The sequence below is a fragment of the Pectinophora gossypiella genome, chromosome 21 (assembly GCF_024362695.1).
Source record: "Pectinophora gossypiella chromosome 21, ilPecGoss1.1, whole genome shotgun sequence".
Lineage (NCBI taxonomy): Eukaryota > Metazoa > Arthropoda > Insecta > Lepidoptera > Gelechiidae > Pectinophora > Pectinophora gossypiella.
The window spans coordinates 4,776,030-4,803,422 of NC_065424.1; the positions used below are offsets into that span (position 1 = coordinate 4,776,030).

Consider the following 27,393-nt stretch of genomic DNA (forward strand, 5'->3'; position numbering starts at 1 on the left):
AATTATCTGAAAAATAGTACATCAAAGATACAGCAAATGAATTAATTTCGTACAAATTATAAAATTTTATCAGGTTTTTTGTTAGCACAATATTTTTCCGCCGTTTTTCTATTTCATAATATTTTTCAAGTCAAAATTATAACTAAATTAACACCTAAAAATACTTATTAAAATGTATAATTGATGACAAGTTTTTTCTTTTCCTTTACTGATTTTTGATTCGTCGTACAATGAATGGTTGTGCATTTTATAAATTTTAAAATCCTAGGCATAAAATATAAATTAGCATAAACATTTTTGATTCAAAGTTAATTTAGAAACGATATAAATCCCAAAATGTAATAAAATGTTCGAAGACTAACTTTAAAAATACTTTTTCATTGTAATTAATATTTTAAAAGTTTTTACAATAATAATACCTGTCCCGATTTTGGCTTTCTTAGAAAGTCCCGCCTGACTAATTTTCTTCTAGTATTATAATTAAAGCAAATTCAATACACATCAAATAACCGTGGACTGAACAAAATTTAAAAAAAAAGCTGTAAAGTTGAATCATAAAACACTTAAAACGGGCACGAAACAATCAACTTCCTTTTTCCCGCGCATTCTGCGTTACCACGATAACTCGATCAGTTTTCGACATAAAAGATCAAAAAAGCAAATTACGCTTTAGTTAAAGACGTTACTCAAAGCTGAAGACAAAATTTTAAAAAAGAACGTATGGATTTTATGGAACTCACATGGAATTAATTATTTTGAATCATGGCCATTTGCAATGTGGATTATATTTAAAAAGTATAGTGATTTACCAAAAGTATCAGCTGTTGCAAGATGAATCGAACAATTTATTATAAAGAAATCCAACCAATAACCAATTTATTATTATTTTTTTATCTTGGGCTTTGCGTAACGTTACAGTCCACCGAAATGTGCGTCCTACGCGTGTCTAAAACTATAGAACTAACGAATGACTAGCTCTTCGACTTCGTCCTGTACGTCCTAATATCTACAACGGTGCCGATGGCGTAATTTTAGTTTGACAGTTATAAATATAGAGCTGGGGGGGGGGGGGGGGGGTTTAAAAATGCTACATCGAAGCAATTAATCCAAAATTAATCTAAAAGAAAGTGCGCAATGCAAACAAATGTCAAATAGCAATATTACTTTTCTAAATGAATTGCTTTCATGTAGCCTATTGAAAAAAAAGAACAGAGGAAGATTTTTTCCTTTTTTTTTGTTTTGGTTTTCCCCGAAGGGTAAGGCAAAGGGAACTGTGCTCATACAGCCATGTCTTACGTATAGATTTTTTCCTATAACGATGTTTTTTTTTTAAATCTTCGCATCTTTTTTTTTTTCTTAAAATAAATATAACAAAAAGAGTTCAAACTAAGAATATTCACCATTTTGTAATTAGAACACCGTGTTCTATAATACATAATGATGTACTCGGTTTTTTCACTTACGAATAAAAATGTTAGTAATAAAACTGTCAAGCTAACATTAATATGAGATGCGTTTGCCAGAATCGGCACCTGTAACGTTAAATAATTATTTTTTTCATGTTTTTACGGCACCAAGCTTGTTATTACTAGAGTTAGTTTTATAAAAGCCTGCGATTATAATTCGGTTGAGAGCGAGTCGCTAACGAGTTATCTAGACTAAAGATGCTATTTTTAAACCGTACTGGACTCAGTGTCAACGACAAAATCAGGTAAATTATTCTACTGAGAATTTAATTATTATTTCAGGTATGGAAATCTTATTACCTATGTGAAAAGAAACTATTTTTAATTACGTAGTCCTTGAAGGTGTGCGGAATTAACCAATTACATCGAGAAGTATGGGACATCGCTTTACAGCTTCCATATAATAGTTTTTGTTCATCATCATCATTTTCCTACCGTTATTCCATTTTGACAGGGTCCGCTTACGTAACCTATAGATTTGACAGGTCCGTTTTTTACAGAAGCGACTGCCTGTCTGACCTTCCTTTTTGGAAAACCAGCCCAATACAGGTTAGGTCACATACCTCTGTAAAAACACAGTGTAGCAACGCGGTGGAGTATGCTCCATACCGCCCTCCGGTTGATTGAGGCTGTTTATGTTATATGCAATTAAATAGTACATAAATAATTTTGTTAATTGACTCTTGAGCCCAGTAAGACTTCCTCGCTCCTCCCCAAACTATATCGTTTGAACAATTGACAAAGTTACGCTATTTAGTATACACATGTGCAATAATCTATTCAGAACTTCATAAGTTAGAATAGTAGTGATTACAAAAGGATGATTAGACTTAGAATAATCAAATACTATCAGTTATAATGAACATAAATGACCTATAATGGCTCTGATAATTTATCTAAATAGGCCTTTACATTTTTTAAACGGCTGCTTGTGACAGCTTCCAAAATGGCTGCTTGTGACAGCTTTTAAAATGGCTGCTTGTGACAGCCCTAAAATGGCTGCTTGTGACAGCTTTTAAAATGGCTGCTGTGTCTGCATTAAGGATATTAAAAAATGATCGATCTTACGACCTGTTTCTGTGATTAACGTGCATTTAACGTAGTGGATTGAGTTTTGACCATCGCACGAGAGGTCCCAGTTTCGATTAAAGAGTAGAGAAAAGGTTGTGTTCAATACCACAAGAAGCAATACCAAAAAGAAAATGTGGGTCAAAAGCCAAGAGGGAAACCACTGCCCTATTTTTCCCTAAAAAGTAGCATGGAGAGGAATGCTACACCGACAAGAGCGTGGCTCTTGTGGTGTGATGTTCAGTACCACTGATAGTATCAGATTTGTCAATAATTCAAACAACAGGCTAAAGATGTCATAACGTTACATAGATGTCAAGTGCTTTTGAAACACGTAATTTTGTGACGTCATCGTTAACACTAAAAGTTTAGGAAATATTATACTTTTACAATTAAGGCTATTTTAGGTGCACACAGAGTTCAGTCTACAGGGTCTGTTGAGTTGGGAACTTAGGAAAATACAGTGTAGCGGAGGTGTATAGGAATCTAGCAATTACCTCGAGAGAGACGGCAATAGATCGTCTTGTCTCTTGCTCTCTCGCACGTTGCCACTCCTCTGCTTTGATGGAAACCCACCTCAACCCTCGTTTATGAGCACCAACGCAGTGCGATTCGTTTTCATAAGACGCGCTTAACAATGTTCCTGCATGAACGCGCTTATACATCGCTATACGTTTGAATTCGTCGCGTGACGCCCTGTACAGTCATGAGCAATATAATGTACCTACTTTAGGACTCTGTCGCACTAACATATTTGACATTTAGTGAGACTTACATTTCAAAGTTAATGTGACATGATATCAAAGTGTCATATTAATGCTCGCGACCGTACTGTGATACAGGATGTATCTCCATAAACGAAGGTTAAGATTGAAAATCAAATGCCTTTGTAGAATTGCACTTAATGACTAAATAAAATGGTTTTAGTTAAACGCAAACAAAATTTAACATACCATGCGCTCACGACTACATCCCAATTGGGGTAGTCAGAGGTACATCCATCGCGAGATGAACTAAGTAGACAAATGGTGGTGAGCAGTATCGCAAACTAACAAAACAAATTTGTTATTTAAAAATGTAAGGAAATTAATTAAGTACAGCGTGTTAGTGACATCGTAACGAAAACTTTGAGGGATGATTCAGACCATGATTCTGAGTTGATTTCAAGTGGAATTTTCCGCCGAAAAATTCACGATTTTTTTTTTAATTATATTTATTTTCAATAATATACTTTGGCAATGGAAAATTCCACTTGATATTAACTCTGAATAATCAGCTGAATCACCCCTCTTAGTATTTGTTACGATGTCACTTACACCCCATACAACTTACGTATGGGTGTTAGTGACACCTTAACTAATACTGAGGGGGATGATTCAGACCATGATTCTGAGTCGATATCAAGTGGAATTTCGATATATATTCGGTATAATCGGAATAGTCATGAAAATTATAGTATTTTTTAAAATTATTTTCAATTCTATACTTTTGCGACGGAAAGTTCCACTTGATATCAACTCAGAGTCATGGTCTGAATCATCGTTCAACGTTTTCGTTACGATGTCACTAACACCCTGTATAGTGTCCAAAATGAGTATAACATTAAAGTTATTTAAAAATTACATGAAGTACTTAAATGAAAGTTTAATATCAACTCTGTGTGCGAGGAATGAATGAAATTCAACAATAATTTGTTCCACTATAAACGATCAACAACTTAGCACTACATTTAGCAACATCCAACACGATTGGCCGACCCTTTCAATACTTTACCTTGAATTTATTTTTCCTATAATATTTTATTTATTTTAGGCACATGTCCTATTAGATGACTTGTAAATTGTGATCGAACTACTAAAATTAAGTTTTTATCTAACATCATTGAACCTCATCGTCTTTAGCCAATATTTCGCTAGGTACATGCATGGTATAACAAAACTAGGTATGGGACCGTCCATTAATCATGCGAGGCTCGAGAGGGGGAGGGGTCAATGAAAAAAATCACGAAATATCATAAGGGGGAGGGGGGGTGTAGTAATATATCACGAGTATTTATTTTTTCGGCAAACGCGCGATACTGAACCGAAAAGCGGCGTTTCGTGCAATTATTTTGGTAGGTACTAAAAATACACGTGATATAGGATAGGGGGAACCTCACCATGTATCACCAAGGGGGGGGGGGGGGGGGGGGGTTAAAAGATGCCAAAAAACCATCACTTGATTAATGGACGGCCCCTATGTTCAATCCTATGAAAAGCCGCCATTGCTAGCCGTTCGATGACGTAAGTGTTACATAAGTGTTACCATTAAATTGGTATCTCCAACATTCCAAAGACATAAATTTTATTATTGAAAATTAAGCGAATTGCTGACTAACGTACTTATTACTGTCACATAATTTACACTGTAAATAAATCTTTTAATTAAAGTTCAAAATTGCCTTGAAAAATAAATTAAAAACATTAGTCGTGGGTAATTTAATTTTTTTACAAAATGGCGACGGAGGGTAGGATGACGTCAGCGCGGCTAACCTTAAAATGTTAGCTGTCACTTTTGAGCACGCCTGTTTTGTTACACCATGGCTACATGTATTTTTACCCGACTGCCTAACGAGGAGGGTAATGTTTTTACTTGTTTTCTATTAATATCACTGCCTATTCCGATTTACATAATATATATTATTTTCTGATTTACATATATCGATTCCTACCGATATGTCCCGTTGTTAACTTATATGGCACGAAAATGTTACTTTCTTAATTTATTTATAGACCAATAGCAAATTAAGCATGGATTTATAACATAACACATTATACTTATTACTAGGCTAAACTCTAAATCCACGCACCGAAAAATGGTCTTTTGATTCTTAAACATTTATTAAATAAATAAATAAAAATCAATCAATGGAGTCCATCTTGAAAACGGTCGGTTTATGGCCAATCGACTTCATGGCGAGACGTCCGGTTCCGGCGTATTTCGTATTTAGAATCTCCTCGTCACTACTACTGGAGTCTTCGTAGCGGACGGACGTGCGGATCTCGCCTTCAGACTCGAACTGCGAAGAAAAATCCAGTTTATTTATTTTTTAATCAAAAGACTAAAAAATAGGCTTTATAGATTGAATTACTTTTATAGTTTCCTAGAAAATCGCTACACATGCAACATCCATGTTTAATTCCAAATTGCAAAAGACAGCTAAGTATCTACAACAAAATCGTATTTTTTGCAAAAGGTACAACTCCTTCGTCGAAAATAAAAATACAGTTCCGAATATTATAATCAAAGTAGAAAAAAAATATATTTTAATAGACTGTAGAGTACAAAATAAAAACAGAGACAACAAATAAACTTATATATAATCAGCCTTAAAAAAACAGCGAAAACCAAGTGAGTTTCTCACCACAACCATGCACCATGCGACAAATAAAGCGGGACGGCAACAACTAAGCGTTAACGGGCTACGCATAAGAGTGAGCAAGACAAACATTTATTTCTTGGGTCGGCTGCGCGCGATGCTCTTCGGCAGGCGGGTCTTGTTCGGCCTCTCATCACTGCTGTCCACTCCCTATGGCGTTGCACAACAATATTTACAACATAATGTACATTATATATATATAGATCAAAAATTACCAAAAGAAACATCTAGAGCGGCTAGCCGATCATCCGAATCCCCTCGCATCAGAGCTTATAGACCTCGTAAATGTGGTGAAACGACTGAAGAGAAGCCATGTCGTATAAAGTGGGAGGCTGTGACATTGGTTGTGGCTCCTGACACGTCATCTATCCACTTAACGAAACTGCTTATAGTCTAGAGGACTGATTGTAGTTTAAACCAAGAAAAAAAAAAAAATAAAAAAAAATAATGTACATTATCATCTCCCTACCAATATCCCGTTTTTTACAGGGTACGCTTACCTGACCTGAACATTTGACAGGTCCGGTTTTTTACAGAAGCGACTGCCCGTCTGACATTCCAACCCGCGGAGGGAAAGCCAGCCCAGTACAGGTTAGGTCACATACCTCCGAAAATGCATTTCTCGGGAATGTGGGTTTCCCCACGATGTTTTCCTTCACCGCTGAGCAGGTGATAAGCTTTATGATCCAAACATGAATTCGAAAAAAAATTCGACATTGGTTTAGGCCTGTGCTGGATTCGAACCTGCGACCTCATAGTAACAACATAATGTACATAACACCGATAAATACAGTAACAGCTGTTTGTAGAATTTATTTTGCGACCAAATTCTCTTTTCAAAGAGTTGAAGTTTGTTGAACAGGCAACTGAAGATTGTTTCATGAAAAACATAATCATACCATATTTCCGATATGGGCACAAGAAAAAGTATTTATTAGTCTTGGGAATTTACATACCTATCTCCTTAATAAGTATAACTCTACTAATACTGGTTGACGTAATAAAAATTGGCGCCCAACATGGGACCAAAAAATTTACATTTTGTTAAAGTACCTCTAAATAAAAATATTGTACATTTTCAAAATAAGTACCTCAGTTGTCTGTTTAACGCTTTACAAATATTTTTCAATCAAATTCACAGTATAATAAGTTTCCTACTTTATTTCAGCATCTTATGTCCTTTGGAAACACAAGATTTCTTTTTCCAGTCTATCGAAGCAAAGACTTTACGACAAACAGCCTTCAGTCGTCAACAAAAATCTCTCCTCAAAACTTGTTTACGGTTCTAGCTTACGTCAAAGTCGCCGATGGTAAACTTGGTGCCGGCAGCCTCGGCCACCAGCTGCGCGGGCGCCGGTGCCGCGTCGTCCGGAGATAGCACCTGCGCACACTGTTAGCTTAGCTTACCCTACATTTACATTCAGCCTATTTGTGGGCAGCGCGAATATGTAAATAGACGTGTTGCCACTGCCGCCGTCCTGCAGGCCTAACACGCGCAACGTGATAAAATTATCAATCGATTAAATAGTTTTTGTCGAAATCGATAAGTTTATTTTTTCCCTAATATGCATGCCACGTGACTTTGTTCGTATTTTGACAGAACAACATGTCTTATTTGGGTCAATCACAATCGACAAAACGACAATTATATCGTCAGAATCTATAAAATGACCGGGACAACATTTTATCACGTTCCGCGTGATAGCCCTATTGGTTGAGTGTTTTTATGGAAGTCAAAAGGACCGAGAACTAGCGCGCGAGTTAGCCCCCGTACGGCAGGATGTATATACTTTTAAGAACGTCTAGGGCCCTGTGCCGAGGTTTTTCTTGCAGCTACTTTTCCTCGGCTGTGTAGGTTGTGTGAAGCTGCAGTAGTTTAACGCGAATGAGTCGTTCGACAAAAAATACAGGGTGTGTTAGTGACATCAAAACGTATACTCAGGAGGATGATTCAGATCATGATTTCCTGTCGGAAAATTCATGATAGTGTTTTTTTTTAATTATTTTCCGTTGCAATTTTTTGCGACGGAAAATTCCACTTGATATCAACTCAGAATCTTATCCTTAATCATCCCTCAGTTTTCTTTTCGATGTCACTAACTCACTGTATATTTATGTAAAAATTGACGGTTCAAATTCTAAGTAATTTTGTAAGATATTTTTGAGTTTGACTGGCTAGAAAAGGCAGTACGAGGAGTAGCAACAGTGGCTGAATGTAAACACGACACACTAGCAGAAATGAATTGAATAGCTTATATGCGTGAAGAGAGCCGTCCGGTGAGGAATAAGAAACTGGTTTAGCTATATTACTACTTGGTGGATGTGTCTGGGCTAGTAGCGAACCCAGTCTTAACAAGTTTTGGAGAAGCCTACGTGACTACTAAAATAGATACTTCGGAAACTTTCTGATAAGTAAATTGTGGGCAATCTTTGCCTTCACTTATCACTATGTAACACATAAATGCTGTATTATGACTGTCTGTTGTCCAAAATAAAATAAAAAAATAACGTGACAACAATAAGTTTTACTGAAGTGGCATCATTATTTTTTTTCTTTTGCCCATTTGTGGGTCAGGCTAAGATCATAAGACCATGCTGCCTAGTCTTCAGTACATGTGTCATCATTAAGGCGACATTGATGTTGTTGTTGTTTAAATTCGCCTTATATAAGGCAGGCAAAGATCTGAGGACCATACAGCCTGGCGACATTGATATTTGACATTTGTTGACATTGGTGCTGATTTCAGTACACAGCATTTAATTTTATTTTAAGTTATACCTGTCATTTTCTAATCCGCCGGGAAGGAAAGAGACGGGTAATCGATGCAACACACATTCATTTTAGGCAGGAATTTAAAATCCCTCCCAACTTTATTATATTGTCCAATAACCCGACAGAACTAAGGTGACAGCACACGTCAAACGGGTTGCATACCAGTGAGATACCTATTTTATTCGTTTTAAAATTAACAGTCATCCGGCCCTTTCCTTTTCGACGGATAAGAAAATGATGGGTATAACTTAAAATTAAGAGGTGTTGTAATTGGGGCCATTACACACTTACTTTTATATGCGCAAATGTCAAATTGCAATATTGCTTTTTTAGATGAATTGCTTCGATGTGGCCTTTTAAAACCCCAGCACCTATTTTTATTTTGCCTCTGGCCACTCTATTCACGCACACATAACGTGATTATGGGATCATAGTTTAATGGTTAATCAACAAACACATACATAAATATAAATTAACACATTTAAGTACACACGAAATAACACAAACCCTGCCCTTGTTATTTACAATATTTATAATTCGAACAAAACTTACAAAATCAAATAAAAATATTCAATAGTATTTTTCGAAATAGTACTCTTTGGAACGTAGTTTCTGAAATTTTTAAAACAAAAGAATACATAAATAAAAAAAAATGTTAGTTTCCCGAGTTTCAACCTAGACAAAATTCTAGCCTAAATTAAAAATAATCAACCTCTTTTACCTCTCGTTTCTAGCGGCTAAATATCTTAACTCTCTCTATTTAAGAGCTGCGCTCTTGTCGGTGGAGTAATCGCCTTTATTACTCCATAGATAGGGCGTGGAGAACGGTGGTTGCCCCAATCGCCTTCCGTTCCGCAGTACACCGACCAATCAAATATCTTAACTACCAAAGCACAACTCTGCTTGGCAACCGCGCCGCGCGCTAATGAGGAACTTACCAGATTACTCAGATACAATATAGATGGCGTTGTAAAGGTTCTCCTGCATTTAACCTTTTAATTTCATGAATAACAGACATACATGTATCTTTTATCCTTGTTTATGGGTATAAATGATGACTCTTTATTACACCCAGGCACAATTGCGTCTTCCACCCATTATTATCCTAATCAAAATAAAGAGAAGTAATATAGTTAGCACAAAAAAAAAATAATTTCGATTTTTTTTAAATGTCACTTTTTTCTAAAATTAAACAATTTTGCTTACATTTATTTGTTTTAATTAATTACCAAAATACCCTAAAATATGAATAAATTAGTTTTATATACTAAAAATTAAAAGATAAAATAACATTTACATGGGGTCCCCTGGACCCCACCTCGTATACGGCGTAACATTTTTTCACCTCGTACACGAAAGGTTAAACATAATGTGATCCAAATATCAGGCAACAATTAGTTAGTTTTATATATGCTTCTGCCTTATTGTATTTTTTTGAATAATCATTTACCCGAGTAATGAGAAAATAGGTAATTATCACGTTGAATCTAGACGGCGCCGTCTATATTATTTTTGGGGGAACATAGCCAGGAAAAGAGAGAGAAGGGGGGAAGGAGGAGGGGGGAGTAGGAGGGTGGTAAAATGCTACTTAGGTTCTATGAAGATCTTGTAATGTAGCGATTAGGCACCGCTACTTCAAAAGCGCAACCCTGATGCCGGGCAGCAGCGGTATCAGTACTGGTTGGAGGCCGAGGAAATGGATTCTGGTGGGGCTCTAGCTAGAACATTGGTCGGTGTACTGCGTAACGGAAGGCGATTGGGGCAACCACTGTTCTACACGCCCTATCTATGGAGTATTGAAAATGCAGGCGATTACTCCACCGACAAGAGCGTAAAGAGAGAGAGCCTATTTAATATAAAATAATAGAAAATTAAATAAAGTGCTTAGGTACCAGTGATTAGAGCGCCATCCATGTAACTTTGCCTTCGTCTCTTAATTACCTAAGATCCCCTTATTCCAATTTTAAATTAAGATATACCTACTTTTATAGTGTACATTTGACGTTAAAGTTTATTTTTTGTACAAATTTCCATCTACGCTAGGAGGAGATTATGAAAAAAACAAATAGAAAAACTCACATCCTGGTCGCTCATCATCTCCTTAGTAGACACAGTGGTCTCAATCCTCCTGATGGAGCCCTGGTGTATGTCCACATCGAACGCGAGGCACTGGAACCGCCTCAGCAGCAGCACCACTGGTATCGGGAGCACCCCTGCCAGGACCATAGCCACTGCTATGCCGAGGACCCAGGGTGGGTACTGCATCTTTTCTACGCGACCCTGGAGTCAAGAAAATTGACCATATAAAATATAAAGCTTTACTAAACCTCAGCAGCGTTCCAAGCACCATAAGTGGGCGGGTTGATGAACGTGAAGATGACAGAAGACAGCATCATGCAGATCACGTTGAAGGAGCCGACTAGCGGCACGTGATCTGCGAGCACAGCTCGGGCCCTCGTAGAAATCTCTTCAATTTTGGTCCCACACTGGGCGCCATTTTGTTAAACACTAGAATCATTTGTCGCGTCTACGTAGATAACGAGCGCCATTCCCCAGGAGCTGTGACAATCGTATTTTCTATCGCGCAGTTGAATAAAACCTTTACTAACCCCAGCAGCATTCCAAGCGCCATAAGTGGGCGAGATAATGAACATGAAGACGACAGCAGGATGCAGGACACGTTGAGGAGGTCTACAGAGGGTTATATGATGCTCGAGTACAGCCCGGGATCTCGTAGAAATCTCGTCATATTTGGCCCCACACTGGGCGCCATTTTTTAAACACTCCAGTCCATTTGTCGCGTCTATGTATAATTAGCATGTGCTGTCGTGCAGCCGAGTAAAATCGTTACTAACCTCAGCGGCGTTCCAAGCGCCATAAGTCGGCGGGTTGATGAACATGAAGATGACAGAAGACAGCAGGATGCAGGACACGATGAAGGGGCCGACGTAGCGCCACGTGATCTGCCAGTACAGCCCTGGGCGGTAGCCTGTCATCTCGTAGATATCGTTTGTGAACCTGCGCAGAAAAGCAAAAATCGATTTCAAAATTATGGTAATCAGATACCTACAAACAAACACACACACACACACACATTTTGAATGTTTATTATACTTTTATATGAGTACGAAATGTGGTTCGTGGGGGGAGACCAGGATCCCAAGATACAGGGTCAACCTAGTTTGGGCTCCTGTCTTCTGCATACGGTCCCAATTTAAATACTTTTTTTTGTTAGTATGGTAATTTATAAGATTGTTTGTAGAAGAAGAAATAAACGTTTTTTATTTTTTTTTTATTTTTTTTACCTGATACCAATCACGGTGAGGTGTGGGTGCTTAGTTCATCTTGCGATGGATGTACCTATCATCATCACAAATTTAAGAGCCACGCTCTTGTCGGTGTAACATTCTCTATTCTTAATTAAAACACATAATAACGGGTTCTTACCGCGTTTCAAGTAGGAATATGAGACTCCCGATATTTCGAGACTGTTGCAAGTGCCATGATCACGGGATGGCTGATATATCGGGAGTCTCATATTCCTACTTTAAACGCGGTAAGAATCCGTTATTATGTGTTTTAATTATGATAATAACCGCGTAAACTTAAAACAATGTATTCTCTATTCTTGTCTATCAAAGGCCAATTCCTTCACTTCCTTATAAAACACAACGTTCACCTTCTCTTTGATCGGTTCCATGTACTTAAGCTTTTACCTCTAGCTACCCCATTTGAGATATAGTCGTGAGCTTTTTATGTTCTTTTGTCATCAGAGATCTTCAGAAGATAGTCTGCAGTCGAAAGTAAATTTAAAAACACTGGTCGTGGGGAAATTATTTTTTCCGAAATGGCAACGTAGGGTGGGATGACGTCAGCTGGGCTAACCTTGAAATGTTAGCTGTCAATTTATGTATCAGTGAATTGCTTCAATGTGTGGCTGCGTGTGTGTGTGTGTGTGTGTGTGTGTACGTATGTGTGTAGGCTGGTTTATGTTTAAGCTTAATTGTGGCCTTTTTAACCCCCCAGATTGTGACTTGAGCGGTCTAACCATTTAACAACAAAGGTCCTAGCCTCCGAAGAATTTATTCGTTTTCCCCAAAACTCACTTGGCATGCCCGTAGACGTAGATAACGGAAACCATCTCCAGTAGTGCTACCACCACCAAGCCGATGGTGCCGGCAAACGAGTCGAACATCTTGAGCCAGTACTCGCCCGCGCCCGTCGTGAAGATGAGACCCACTAGGCAGCAGAAGACGCACACAGAACCTGGAAGAGAAGTAGGTTATTCTAATAATAATAAAATAAAAACACTTTATTGCACACAAATTTACAAAACATTCACAGGATAAACTTATTCTAAGGTGGGCAAAGGCGGCCTTATCGCTAAGAGCGATCTCTTTCAGACAACCTTCGGCAGAGGATATAGTACACTTGTACAACTGCAGTGTAGCGCGCAAAAATGTAAAAGACATTGCATTGCGCACTTACCTTTATATTGCTTTCTTAGATGAATTGCTGCGATGTGGCCATTTTAACCCCCCTGTACATGCTTGTATATAGATAGACATACATATTCGCCCATTTTTTTTAGAAATTAGCTATAAATACTAATACTTAATATAAAACAAAATATAAACCTAAAGAACTTTAAAAGAACAAAATATGACGCTTATATCCTTACCAGTAACAATGGGCTTGCTCTTTCGCTTGAAGAAATCGATATCAAAGATGGTGCATAGCATGCCCTCCATGATTCCGATCTGACTGCCCAACCCCAAAGAGAGCAACATGAGGAAGAAGATGATGGACCAGAACGGCGCTGGAGTCAGCTTCAGGATCGCTTGAGTGAACACTATGAACGCTAGACCCGTGCCTTCCGCCGCCTGGAAGAGAATGTACAGTCATGAGCAATATAATGTACCCACTTTAGGGCTCTGTCGCACTAACATATTTGACATTTAGTGAGACTTACAGTTCAATTTGTCAAAAAACTTAATGTGACATGGTACCAAAGTGTACTTATACATATTAATGCTCGTGACCGTACCCACTTTAGGACTCTACCGCACTAACATATTTGACATTTAGTGAGACTTGCAGTACAATTTGTCAAAAACATCATGTGACATGGTACCAAAGTGTGCATATTGCTCGTGACCGTAAAAATTGAATACTTATCATAAACAGCCTTATATGTAGAGCCATGATAGCCCAGTTGGTAGAACGTCTGCCTCTCACTTTTAGGTCGCAGGTTCGAATCCAGTACAGGCGTAAATCAATAATTGTCGAATTTGTTTTCGAATTCATGTTTGGATCATAAATGATTATAACCTATGCTCAGCGGTGAAAGAAAACATATTGAGGAAACCCACATTCCCGAGAAATGCATTTTCGGAGGTACGTGATCTAACCTGTATTGGGCCGGTTTTCCCTTCGCGGGTTCTTATCGTGTGGGTTGTGAGGTGGAATACCAACCTTAACAACCCGGGTGTCAGGGTTATTACTGAGCCGCCAAAAGCGACCAACGGCTTAACGTGCCTTCCGAAGCACGAATCATCTAACTATTAATCAGGGTAATCAGCCTGTAATGTCCTACCAAACTATGGATCACAAAGTGTTTTTTTTGTGATATGTCCCCACCGGGATTCGAACCCGGGGCCTCCGGATCGTGAGCCCAACGCTCAACCACTGGACCACGGAGGCCGTTCTCAAACCATTAAGATGGAATACCCATTAAGTGCCTCTAATCTTATGAAGCCCATATTCGATTAATACAAATCAAAATGATTGTAATTCTACATACATAAATAGCCTATACACGTCCCACTGCTGGGCACATACCTTCCCTCAATCAGCCGGAGGAGGTATGGAGCATACTCCACTACGGTGCTCTACTGCGGGTTGTAGTTGGCCTGGAACCAACGACTCTTTCATATTCATGCAAAGTCAACCTTGTATGAATAAAAATCTTTGAAACATTGCTCCCAACGCTCAACCACTGGACCACGGAGGCCGTCACAACTGTGAAGAAGCCAATTGTGAACAAACGTACGCTTACTTAGTGCAGGAAGTCTGCGGCACGCTGAGAGTTGAGGATATGGTATCCCGACGTGCTGGCAGAGTAGGGGAATGATTGACGATGATAAAGTAGAAGCAACAGCAACAGGAATATATACAGTTTATTAAAAGCACTTCACAAACTTAGTAACATAGTCACAAACATAATAGTTCACAATATACACATTTCACAAAAGAATCAAGACTTAGGAATTAGAGGGCACGGCCCTAAACAGTATAATATACTTGTTGTTTTAATGAAGGTCGGGGATGCAGTGAGTCAAAAGTGAGTAAAATGAAAGGAAATGCGAATGGAATGGAATGAGAATTTCGTAATTTAAAATGGTGATGGTCCGAACAGAAGGCCAGTATGTGCAGAGTTTGTACTCTGCTACAAATCTACATACCTCGTTTAGCTGCTTGCTCATAGAGCACCCGGTCAGGTTGTAGGACTGGGTGATGTTGCTGCTGAGTTGCGCGAAGTGCTCATGATAGAACTCTGGGGTCGATTTCACACTGTAGTTGCCGATGTTGTGCAGGGCCAGAATCTTTAGCTCACTGGAAGAAAGTGGGTAGTTTTTAAAATTTCATTGCAAAATGGACGAGTTAGAGGCTTTAAACATAGGGCATAACTGGTCAGCCTGGATGTAAAACGTAGAGATGCAATTCAAAGTAAAAACTCTCGTAATAACCATGACATAAGTTCTCGACTATTGGGTTGTCCATCGTAATCGCAAGATGAACTAACTACCCACGCTTTACCGAGCTTTCTATTAGATCAACGTGATAGGTGAGCCGTATTGCTACACACGTACCCGACGACCCGATTACTCTAGCCATAGAGGCAGCCAATCAGCTCGCGACACCAAACATTTCAGAACCCCGATACCGACCCCGGCGTGGTCGATGATTTCCCTCAATCAGCGCTTATCGCTATCAACCCACTAGGGTCGATTAATTCTTTCAAATATTTTTCCTCTCAGACGACGCCCTGAGCCGAGGTTCCCGCCCAACTGGGCACCCTCAGGCCTGTTGTCTTAAACGTTGTACCGGGTGAGAGCCTTCAGCGCTCCCTATTTGTCTGGCCAAGTAGTTAATGCCATCTGCGGCACGTCAAAAAAAAAACACGTACGTACAGCTGTAGTGGCCCCGATTCCTGCAGACACCTCCTAATTTTATTTCAAGTTATACCCGTCATTTTCTTATCCACCGAAAAAATGGCAGATATAACTTAAAATAAACTTAGATGGTGTGTTCTTACTGGAATCAGCGCAACTACTTCCTGTTTTAATACCATAATTCACAATAAATGCTTTTATTTCCGCTATAAACGTGAACGGTAACTTTAGTAAGAGCGTTTTTATTATTGTCCCGTTCGGGTCATAAAATTTCACTTAACGTTTATGAACTTAAGTACCGCGTTATTTTTGTCGCGAGTGTTTTTTTTTTACCTTTCATGGGTTTGCTCTTGGCGTTGACGAGCCCTAAGATGGAGCGAGCTTGCCCAAAAGACTCGCTCAAATACAAACTGTGGCGATGCGACGTAAACTTTTTCTAGAGCATGGCTAATAACTCTACCTATATAACGGTAATTCTCCGCCCCGCACCAATTCCTATCGAACGCTGATCTCACCCCCTCTAGGCCTAATCAACTCTAGATGACAACACTAGTCTAAATGGCCGTAAGCCGCTAAAGAGTAAGTGGGAAACAAGCTTGTATATTAAAAAGCTAAGGAGGGATGCATGTAACTGTAGGGTATCGTACTCAACTTCGAATGACGTACTATCGAGGTAGGGACATCGAGGTATTGAGCATAGAGCCAACGTCATTCAAAGTTGAGTACGAAACCCGTAACTGTAGACTTGTCGGTCTAAAGTAATATTAGTACTCAATGACGTAAGTGCGTAGTCGTTACACGAGTCATGTCAGGGGCCTGTGGCGGCTCAATAATAACCCTGACTGGGTTGATGAGGCTGGTATTCCACCTAACAATCCACACGATAGAAGAGAAGAGATTGTTATTAAATAAAAAATATCAAAAATCTACTTACTTGGTAACACACTTCTGTACCATAGTATAGGCCTTGAACCCGAGGATGCTGAATATGACGACAGACGCGTAGATGGCAGTAAGGGCGTTGCACACTGACACCATCAACACGTCCCGAACACAGTTGTTGTTCGGTGGGTTGTACGAGCCAAACGCGATCAGCGAGCCAAACGCCAAGCCGAACGAGTAGAACACTTGCGTAGCTGCATCCAGCCACACTGTTGGATCTAACAGCTTTTCCAGCTGAAAATTAGACGGACTTAATTAGCTGTAAGGTTTTTAATCAACGGAAATTCTTCTTCCACTCATGTGGTCCAGTGGTTGAGCGTTGTGCTCACGATCCGGAGGTCCCGAATCCCGGTGGGGACAAATCACTTTGTGATCCCTAGTTTGGCTAGGACATTAACATGATCCGTGCTTCGGAAGGCACGTTAAACCGTTGTTCCCGGTTGTTACTTACTGATGTAAGTACGTAGTCGTTACATGAGTCATGTCAGGGCCTTTGGCGGCTTATAACCCTGACACCAAGGTTGACGAGGTCGGTAATCTACCTCACAACCCACGCGATAGAAGAAGACGTCAATTCTGTTATCCTGTTTCTTGAGGTCTTTATCTGACCATTAGGTTCAGGTGCGTCTGCTTTCATTACGTCCCTGGCTTAATTTAATCAATATAAATTAATGTTAATCTAGTACCTATTTATTTTAAAAATTACTTTTTAATGGCCTCAATTTATAAACACTAAATAGAAAACATTGTAAAACAGGCCACATAGTTATTATGTTCCATTGCCTTTGTGGCGGATCTAACTAGTAGACCTAGTTCCACCCACATGCAACAGATGGCGCCACCATTCAATAATGGAGTCCTGAAACGCGCTATCGAAATTTACACAGTGTGACGCATATATACAATTTTCAACATAACACCGTTGGATCGTCGATTTATAGTCACACTACCAACTCGTGGCTAGCGGGGTTATATGTTCTGTTCGGTACCCCAAAAACATCCTTTGACAGTTTGACAGCAGCACACCTTGGCCACCAAACCTTCTACAGTTCTACTATGGGAAAATCTAAGGGTGGCTTGCGTAAGGTCCCACTAAACATGTTTAAAGACCCTTACGCAAGCCTAGACCCTAAGAGTATAAAATTTAAAAGCTAGTTTGCCTCACCAGATAATAAAACCCCTTGTTCCTCACTGATTTTACGCAAAAATTGTTATAATAAAAACCCCACAAACCTTAGGTTTATACATGTGAACAATGCCATCGTAAGACCCCGGCAGCGTCACCCCGCGCACAAAGAAGATGGTCAGCACAGCATACGGGAACAGGGACGTGAAGTAAACCACCTACAACGTAAGAATAAACAACTTTATAAAAAAAATACCCCAAGATTAACAGGATGACATTAAACTAAAAATATTTATTCATTCTCGAATCTAGAGTGGAGTGGAGAATGATTTCACTCTATTGAATGATGGATTAGTATTACTATTGTGAAACTCTACTTACACATCATAATCGGTAGCTGCTAAACAAGCAACGAGTATGAAAATTAGAAAATAACTCAAAATGTGGGATTACACCGTTGGAAACAAGTGGCGCCCAGCATGGGACCAGAAGTGTTTATTCCTATCAAAACGTAGGTACTTCTACATACGTACATACATATATATACAAGACCACGCCCATTTCCCGTTAGGGTAGGCTCGCTGGTTAAGAGCACTGCTATACCCTGGTACCCCGCCTAGCTCCTCGGTATGGGTACTTCTATATGGGAAATAATAAACCACCCACAGATTTTTTCTCAGCTTGGGAGAAACAATTCGCGCCCAACATACTACTTGAACTAGAAGCGAATGCTTATAATATTGTCTTTTACCCTGCCACTGCTCTGGATTCCCTTCATGACGATGATGAACACGATGGTCCAGGAAAGCACCAGATACAGCACAATCCACCAGCGCGGCGCCCCCGGTTCCTCGATGCTGGGAGACGCGTCTAGAGCTTCTCGGTACCAGAAGTAGACGGTTGATGATGCCTTAGTGCACTCCTCTTCGGCCGTGCTGTTGTCTGCCGGGCAATGCGACCATGGAAGCTGGTCGGCTGTTAGCTGGAGAAGGAGAATTAGAAATAAAGATACCAAGCAGAGACGACGAGCAGCTGCGACAGATATCGCGAAGTTCGACCAATAGATGTACAACTACTGAATGATGACATGTTTACTGGTAGCAGTCTTCGTTTTAACTTGAGTGCTTGGTAGTGGTTGCATGAGGCAGAACTTATTTAAAGGGTCAGACGGCAATTACCCTTGTCAGAAACGGATAAACTTCTGCTTACCTTATATTTCTAGCGGACCCTACAACACTATGTCAAGTAATGAGGTTCAAGAAATGTTGGTAACTAAAATACTAACCCGAATGCTGTTAAACAGGTAGAAGAAGACCCAAGTGATGATGACGTTGTAATACAGAGCCACGAAAATCGTGACGATGCAACTGGAAATCCCAATGCCGCCCAGCCAGGGGTGGATGGTATTCCACACGCCCAAGGAGCCGAGCCGCATCTTTTGGCCGATAGCCATCTCGATCAGGAAGAGTGGGATACCTTCAAGGACCAACATGATCAGGAACGGGATGAGGAATGCTCCTGTGGAAAGAGATAAGTTTTGTTTGATATTCACAAAGAGAAAACAGATCGAAAATTCCCATGGATAGGATGAGGGTTCATATTCATAATATTCATATTCATTTATTCATTGCAAAGTGACAAGCAGTTAGGAGTTGAATAAATACATGGTATTAGGTACAATGTATTGTGACGTCCTACAAGGGCACAGCAAAGTAAGAGGTGACAGCAGCTTCATTACAACAATATTATTAAGTAGTAGTAATGTAATGGTGATCTAACACGCTCGTCTCGGATTGACAAGCGCTGCGGAGTTCAATTCCGACTACACAAGACTACACGATTGCATGCATTGGCGAGTACTAATGCATGCAGTTGAATATAAGAAATATAAAGAAAGTCAAAAATACTATGACGAACTTACCTCCTCCATTCTGCTGGCACAAATACGGAAATCGCCAGATGTTGCCAAGTCCAACTGAGTAGCCGATGATTGATAAGAAGAACTGAAGCTTCCCGGACCAGGCTGCGCGATCCTCTCCTGGTACCTCCCGCTGGAGGGACCCGGTCCTCGACCCTTGGAGCACGATGGTAACTCCATGAGGCCTCTCTGTCCCATCCGCGCGAGTGTTCAATGGCGCCAACTCATGCCCATTCCGCGGACCAATCGGTTCAGGTTTCGCCGCCATTTTGTTTTCCCCTTACTTTTTAATTTAGTGTTGCTATTTTAATTCTCTTTACTAATTACTTTTTAATTTAAAATCTTTATCTAACCAGTATTATTGTCAGTTATCAGTTTGTTTTGTTTAAAATTAAATCAAATCCTCAATTTTAGCTTTACGAGATTTTTCGAGTGGTAATTGTTACCTATAAATATGTTCATACTATATCTGTAGATCGTAATCGTAAGTGAAAAATCGTATCGCGTCCTTTTTAACGAATTCCACTACTTTGAAGTAGGATGTTGCTCTTTGGAGCAATTTTTGTCGCAGTTTAAGAGAATCCCTGAAAACGTTAGTGGCTGTTCTGTGCATGGATTTTATAGGTTATTTTTACAACTAGTGGAAAGGCATTTTCCCAAGGAAAAGGGTTCGATGAGTGTAAACTACTTTATTGTCCCATATTCGGTGTCTCCGATGAAGGTCTGAAACAAAAAAAAGTCAATAATATACATAGGTATGTGAAATCTACATAAAGGACTAGGTAGCATCTAAAACTGCATTATTTTATACAATTTATAAAATTATCCAATTTATATACGAAATCTAACTAACAATCATAACATCTAAGTACCTATGTAAAAATAAATGGCGCCCAGCATGGGACTACAAAATATCATTTTGTAAATATGGTGCAAACATAAAAAGCATTGCACTTTACACACCTAGAAATGAAAACATAGCCCTAATAATATTCTTATGCATTTTCATCCACCATTAACTTCCACTTTTAATATTCATCAGTATAATTTCATATCTAACGAGAGATTCAATATATCAGATAACTAACACGCCATAAAAAGTCCGAATGGGTAGGTAGCCATTTTGTGTTGGCTTCCGGCCAAAATATGGCTGCAGAAATGCAATGCGGAGATACACCCACGCAACCTTCCACGAACTATTGCCTGCTTCTTTGGCTCGAGATTGAAGGACACCAACATAGTTTCAGAAAACTTGTAAAAAGTAAAAGCAAGTAAATTAAAACTACGAAGTAAAACTTTGAATCAATCATGGCATAAGACCTATATAGTCTCTCTTGTCACGTAGGTCAGCTGGAAGAAATCTCTTTGTTTAGAGATAAGCTTGCCTGTACTATCTGTTTTCTTTGTATGTTTCTTGTGTCTGTTTCATTGTGTACAAATAAATAAATAAATAAATAAATAAATAAATAAATAAGAAGACCAGGGGGATTAAAAAGGCCACATTGAAGCAATTCATCTAAAAAAGCAATATTGCAATTTGACATTAGCGCATTAAAAGTAAGTGTGGAATGCGCACAAATGTCAAATAGCAATATTGCTTTTTTAGATGAATTGCATCAACGTGGTCTTTTTAACCCCCCAGGTATGCTCAAGCCGCCATTGCTAGCCCTTTGATGACGTATGTGTTACCACTGTGTTACCATTAAATTGGTATCTCCAACATTCCAAGGACGTAAATTTTATTATAGAAAGTTAATTGAATTACTGACTAATATTAATTACTATTACTTGTCACATTATAAAAACCATTAAAACTGTAAGTAAATCTTTTACTAAAAGTTCAAAATTTCCTTGTAAAGTAAATATAAAAACATTGGTCATGGGTAATTTATTTTTTACGAAATGGCAACGTAGGGCGGGATGACGTCATCCAGCTGACCTTGAAATGTTAGCTGTCACTTTTGAGCATACCTGGTTTTCTTATACCATGGAATCAATATCAGATCGATATTTCAATTTAAATACCCAATGCATTATGCATCCAAATCTTACTATGCTTTTTCAGAAATTAGGTACTTAATCCTCTTTTGACGACGTTTTTTTAGACGTAAGTAACTTATTCTAAATAGCTACCTACCTACCTCTTTAGGAATACAGGCGCGATGCTATGCTACGTTATTGTAGATTTGCCTTGAATTCCATTTGGCCGGACAAATGAGCACACCCGAATATATGTCCATGATATTAAACATACCTAGCTTTCATTCTTCTTCTATCGTGTGGGCTGTGAGGTGGAGTACCAACCTCATAAACCCTGGTGTCAGGGTTACTATTGAGCCGCCAAAGGCTGACATGGCTCATGAGCCATGATGTATATGATGATAGTCGTTACATGTAACGACTATTAACTTACATCAGTAAGTAGTAACCGGAACCTGGCTTAACGTGCCATCCGAAGCATGGATCAACTTTCTTTCGGACAATCAGGTGATCACCCTGTCATGTCCTATATCCAAACTAGGGATCACGAAGTGATTTTCGTGGTGTGTCCCCACCGGGATTTGAACCCGGACCGGGATGTGAGCCCAACGCTCAAACCATAGGACCACGGAGGCCGCTTTCATTATGTCTAGTAAATATATATTTAAGCTTGAAAGGAAATTTCCCATATAAGTAACCTATTAAATTTCCCATATAACCTATTAAATACCCTCTTATCTACTATGTATTTCTGACTCCACCGTCATAGCTTGCTATAGCTATGAATCACCCGTACGTCATTCATTATGACGTCATAAAAATATAAATAGGTAGATATTTGAAAGCGTTTTATTCAAACAAGGTTGACTTTGCATGAATATCAAAGACTAAATATCTAAAGGCACGTTACGTCAAAAAAAAAACAAAAGAGATTTATTGCATTTTTTATTGCATTTAATTTATTGTATTGTATTGTCGTTGGTTCCAGGCCAACTACAACGCCCCGCAGTAGAGCAGCGTAGTGGAGTATGCTCCATACCTCCTCCGGCTGATTGAGAGAAGGCACGTGCCCAGCAGTGGGACGCAAACTTATAAGCTTTTTATGTATCTAAAATTACAGTCATTTTATTTGTATTAATTGAATATGGGGTTTCATAAGATTAAAGGCACTTAATGGGTATTCCATTAACTTAATGGATTGAGAATGTCAGGGGCCTTTGGAGGCTCAATAGTAACCCTGACACCAGGGTTGATGAGGTTGATGGTAATACACCTCACAACTCACACGATAGAAGAAGAATGAAAGCTAGGTAAATATGTTCAATATCATGGACATATAATTATTTAGGTGTGCTCATTTGTCCGGCCAAGTGGAATTGAAGGCAAATCTACAATAACGTAGCATAGCATCACGCCTGTATCCCTAAAGAGGTAGGTAGGTAGCTATCTATAATAAGTTACGTCTAAAAAAACGTTTTTCGTCTAAATAAATTACCCATAATTATAGACGGCGTTACGGCTCACGTGGGTCTAACAGAAATCTCGGCGAGGCGTGGGTACTTAAGTAGTTCATCTTGCGATGGATCCGTCTCTGACTACTCCATTGATATCGTGAGTTATGTTTAATTACCATTACAATGGTGCTAATTCCAGCAGACGCCACATAATTTTATTTTAAGATATAAGTACCTGTCATTTTCTTATCCGCAAAAAAAGAAAGGGACGGATAATCGACAAGCATAAAATTTTTTGAACACATGTTAATTTTAAGCTGAAATCTAAAACAACCGTCTAAACATTTTAAATCGGCCAATAACCCGACAGAATTAAGCAGACAGCACGTCAAACGGATTACATACTAAGATACCTATTTTATTCGCCCGGGTTATTAATTTAAAATCGACTTCTTGACAATCATCTGTCCCTTTCCTCTTCGGCGGATAAGAAAATGACGGGTATAACTTAAAATAAAATTAGGTGTCTGCAGGAATCGAGGCCAATAGCCAGGTATTTTTACACCGTAGAATTACTTTTCATTATTCATAGATACGTCTAGTCCGTGTTTAGGTTATTATGTTGGTACTTAGTTCGTCCGATTTAGATGGCCAGATAGCACGAAAATAGACTTTCAATGAAGTACCAACATGCCCATGAAAATCGATAGATTCGGCATTTTATAACCTTGACCTAGTATAGAAGCATCGTCGGTATACCCTGCAAATAGGGTGTTAGTGGCATCGTAACGAAAACTTTGAGGGATGATGATTCAGGCCATGATTCTGAGTTGATATCAAGTGGAATTTTCCGTTGCAAAAGTACATACATACATAAACTCACGCCTATTTCCCACCGGGGTAAGCAGAGACTGTAGAATTCCATTTGCTTCGATCCTGACACACTTCTCATGCTTCCTCCACATTCATCAATCGCTTCATACATGCACGTCGGAATAAAGCATATTAAACCTTTTCTAAGGACATCTCCAATTTGGTCAATGTAAGTTCATCTCGGTCTTCTTCTGCCAGGCCTACCATCAACTTTCGCAAAAAACATTAAAATTTTCATGAATTTTACGATGCGTTTCTAACTGTATACTTGTACAGGGGGTAAGTGACATCGTAACAAATACTGAGGGAAATGATTCAGCTCATTATTCAGAAAATTCCACTTTGATATTAACTCAGAATCATGGTCTGAATCATCCCCCTCAGTATTCGTTACGATGTCAATAACAACCTGTATCTATATCAAAGGTCTTTCATTTTAGACGTAACTTATTGTAGACAGAAGACAACTTGAAACCACTGATGATATGAAGTCCTAAGATGGATATGATGAACCTGGGATGAACAAGGGATCAGCCTATCGCTCAAACGAATCCATCGAAATGGCTAATGATGTCATTTTCCATTGAGACTCGTGCCCATCCCTTGTTCTGTTGTGTTTACTGTCAGAAATAATTGGAATGCTACCTAGTGACGCCACACATTTTCAATACAGAAACGACCTTCAGCATTTCAACAAAGGAGTTCCGTAATGCGTTTAGTCATCGGGGCCGATTAGAGCAATTGGTTTGATCTAGCCAGCTGCCAGGTTTATGGGGGAATTAACTTTAGATTCCTGATCAAACGTTCATTAGAAACGTACATGGGTCGTTCTTCTTTTTTATCGACAATGATCTGTATTTAGTTCTGATAGCTTATATGTTTTAGAATTTTATTTAATCTTTCCATTGTCCAAAAATCTAGGTAATCTTATTATACTCAAAATACTAGCAAAATACTAATCGGTACCTTGATTAGTGATTAACTTAGCTTGATTGTTTTTCACAAAATTCTGTGACAGAGTGGTAAATCAAAATGCTGTCTCCGATGAAAAGGGCCACTCTGTCACAATTTTTTTTTTGAATGCCCCTGCAACGAAAAGTATGTTAACTAGATAAAGAGAAACTCTAAATAGTCCTCTATAGACACATTCTTATATGATGTTTTAAAGTACTTATTGTCGTTATAATTTTAAAGGTGTTAAATCCGATATATCGAGAAAATTTATTTTTATTGTCGATAAAAAAGAAGAATGACCCACATATCTTTTGCAACATTAACATAGGCTCACAACTATATCCCAATTGGGGTCGTCTCACAAAGTGACTTTCGACAGAGTCCTAGGAATTGATTGAACCTGAACCTCCAGTCAATGCTCTAACAACTAGATAGATAAAATCTTTATTTAGATTTAAGACGTTACAATAATTTCTTAATATACACACACATACTCAGGCGTAGTGCTATGTTATGTGTTGTCGCCGAACGAAGTAAATACCCCTTTGGCCAAAACTCTATGGTCCAGTCCTTTAAAAAGAAACATAATAGCGGTCATTTTTAAGAAGAAAAGAAGACAGTTGACGATCGGGAGCGAAAAGGATTAGTCATAGTTGAACTACGGATATTTAATTACTTATATTAACACTGTCAATGACAGAACGTCTACGGACGTCCCGATTCCAAGGTGTCATACTACCTATTATGAACCATCAATGACCCATGGTATCTGTCCGGCGAAGGGTTAATCGTATTGAATATTCGAAACAAATGTTTAAGCGTATAATGAATTTTGGATATCAATAGAAATGAGTATGAACATGTTTTTCTTTAATATATGTGCGTTCTGTTTAACTACAAACACTTCAGGACCCCGATACCGATCCCACCGGCGTGGTCGACGATTTCCCTCAATCAGCTCTTATCGCTATCGACCCACTACGGTCGATTAAGTCTTTCAAATATTTTTCCTCTCAGACGACGCCCTGATCCCAGGTTCGCTCCCATCTGGGCACCCTCAGGCCTGTTGTCTTAAACGTTGTACAGGGTGCCTTCAGCGCTCCCCATTTTTCCGGCCAAGTAATTTATGCCATCTGCGGCAAATCTACAATAAGTCACGTCAAAAAAAAAAATTAACTACAGCTTTAAAACAACCAAACGGTTGATTTCTACTCGTGATTTTAAATCGAATAAAATCAATTTGAATGCGTAAGGCCTCTCAATGTCAATTCATTAAAGAATGGTCATTTTGATCGATAGTTTAGAGAAGCCCCAGTATGAACTATGATGTCTGGTCAGTGGGTCAGCCAATCAATACTATAAATACATTCAATACAGAACAGCATTGTGTTCACATAAGAGACACTGTAACTTGTACAAAACTGTCTGTGTGTTTATGGTCGGGGACTTTTTGGCGGGAACGGGAACGGGACAGTTGCTTTCTTCATTGTGGTGTTTTCAGAAGTGGTGTTTTGTGGTTAATGATCGCATTAAATTAGTCGGGTAACATTCGCGATAATGTTATTATATCGAAATATTCAATAAACAAAGGGTATTTACCTATCTATTTTCGCTTCGTGCCAACAAGCCGCTTTAAAACTCGAAAGTTTATGCGGACTTTTGAGTTAATTCGTTTGGGGTTCGGAGTAAGAGTCTGCTCCGAGGGTGGGGGCGTAGGTTTCATCATGCATCGTCATCACCTTTCATAATTTCATTAATCATCAAGAAAAAAATAGATAAGGCATAGCTATATGGACATAGTTCCCTTTGCCTTGCCCTTCGGAGAAAACCAAAACAAAAAAAATGTTTATGGTCGGTAAAGTGGTCGGATGAATAGGGTAGAGCCGCGGTAGCCCAGTTGGTAGAACGCTTGTCTCTCACTTTGAGATCGCAGGTTCGAATCCAGCACAGGCCTAAACCAAATGAGTGTCGAATTTGTTTTCGAATTCATGTTTGGATCATAAATGATTATGCGTGCTCAGCGGTGAAAGAAAACATTGTGGCTGTGCCCACCCCATTAGGGATAACGGGCGTGACTTTATGGTCGGTAAATCGAAATTAAGCAGTCTGCAACATACAATGGCCTTATTCAGTATTCGTACCCGTCTAGACTCAACAAAAGCTCGAATCTTTTCCATATCAAAAGCCTCGACAGCGCTCCCATTTACGAACCGGTTCAAATGCGTATATTAGGGGCTAAGCAGTTA

At 39.0% G+C, this 27,393-nt stretch overlaps 2 protein-coding genes across 4 annotated transcripts in view; one reads left to right on the forward strand and one right to left on the reverse strand.

Moving 5' to 3' along the window:
- The window catches only part of LOC126376708 (uncharacterized), a 251,230-nt gene that overhangs the window by 59,246 nt on the left and 164,591 nt on the right, over positions 1 to 27,393 (forward strand). The gene's annotated exons all lie outside the window — the stretch shown is intronic.
- LOC126376517 (sodium- and chloride-dependent transporter XTRP3) overlaps positions 4,720 to 27,393 on the reverse strand; it is a 28,973-nt gene continuing 6,299 nt past the window's right edge. For both annotated transcript variants that reach the window (XM_050023960.1, XM_050023961.1), the window contains exons 2-14: positions 19,890 to 20,609; positions 19,254 to 19,486; positions 18,720 to 18,950; positions 18,076 to 18,186; positions 16,835 to 17,076; positions 15,190 to 15,340; positions 13,407 to 13,608; positions 12,832 to 12,991; positions 11,581 to 11,743; positions 10,805 to 11,005; positions 7,247 to 7,333; positions 6,023 to 6,102; positions 4,720 to 5,592 (exon numbers count right to left, since the gene is read on the reverse strand). In XM_050023960.1, the coding sequence (XP_049879917.1) occupies positions 6,025 to 6,102; positions 7,247 to 7,333; positions 10,805 to 11,005; positions 11,581 to 11,743; positions 12,832 to 12,991; positions 13,407 to 13,608; positions 15,190 to 15,340; positions 16,835 to 17,076; positions 18,076 to 18,186; positions 18,720 to 18,950; positions 19,254 to 19,486; positions 19,890 to 20,154 (2,124 nt within the window). In that variant the 5' untranslated portion in view covers positions 20,155 to 20,609 and the 3' untranslated portion in view covers positions 4,720 to 5,592; positions 6,023 to 6,024. The remainder of the gene's footprint in view (positions 5,593 to 6,022; positions 6,103 to 7,246; positions 7,334 to 10,804; positions 11,006 to 11,580; positions 11,744 to 12,831; positions 12,992 to 13,406; positions 13,609 to 15,189; positions 15,341 to 16,834; positions 17,077 to 18,075; positions 18,187 to 18,719; positions 18,951 to 19,253; positions 19,487 to 19,889; positions 20,610 to 27,393) is intronic.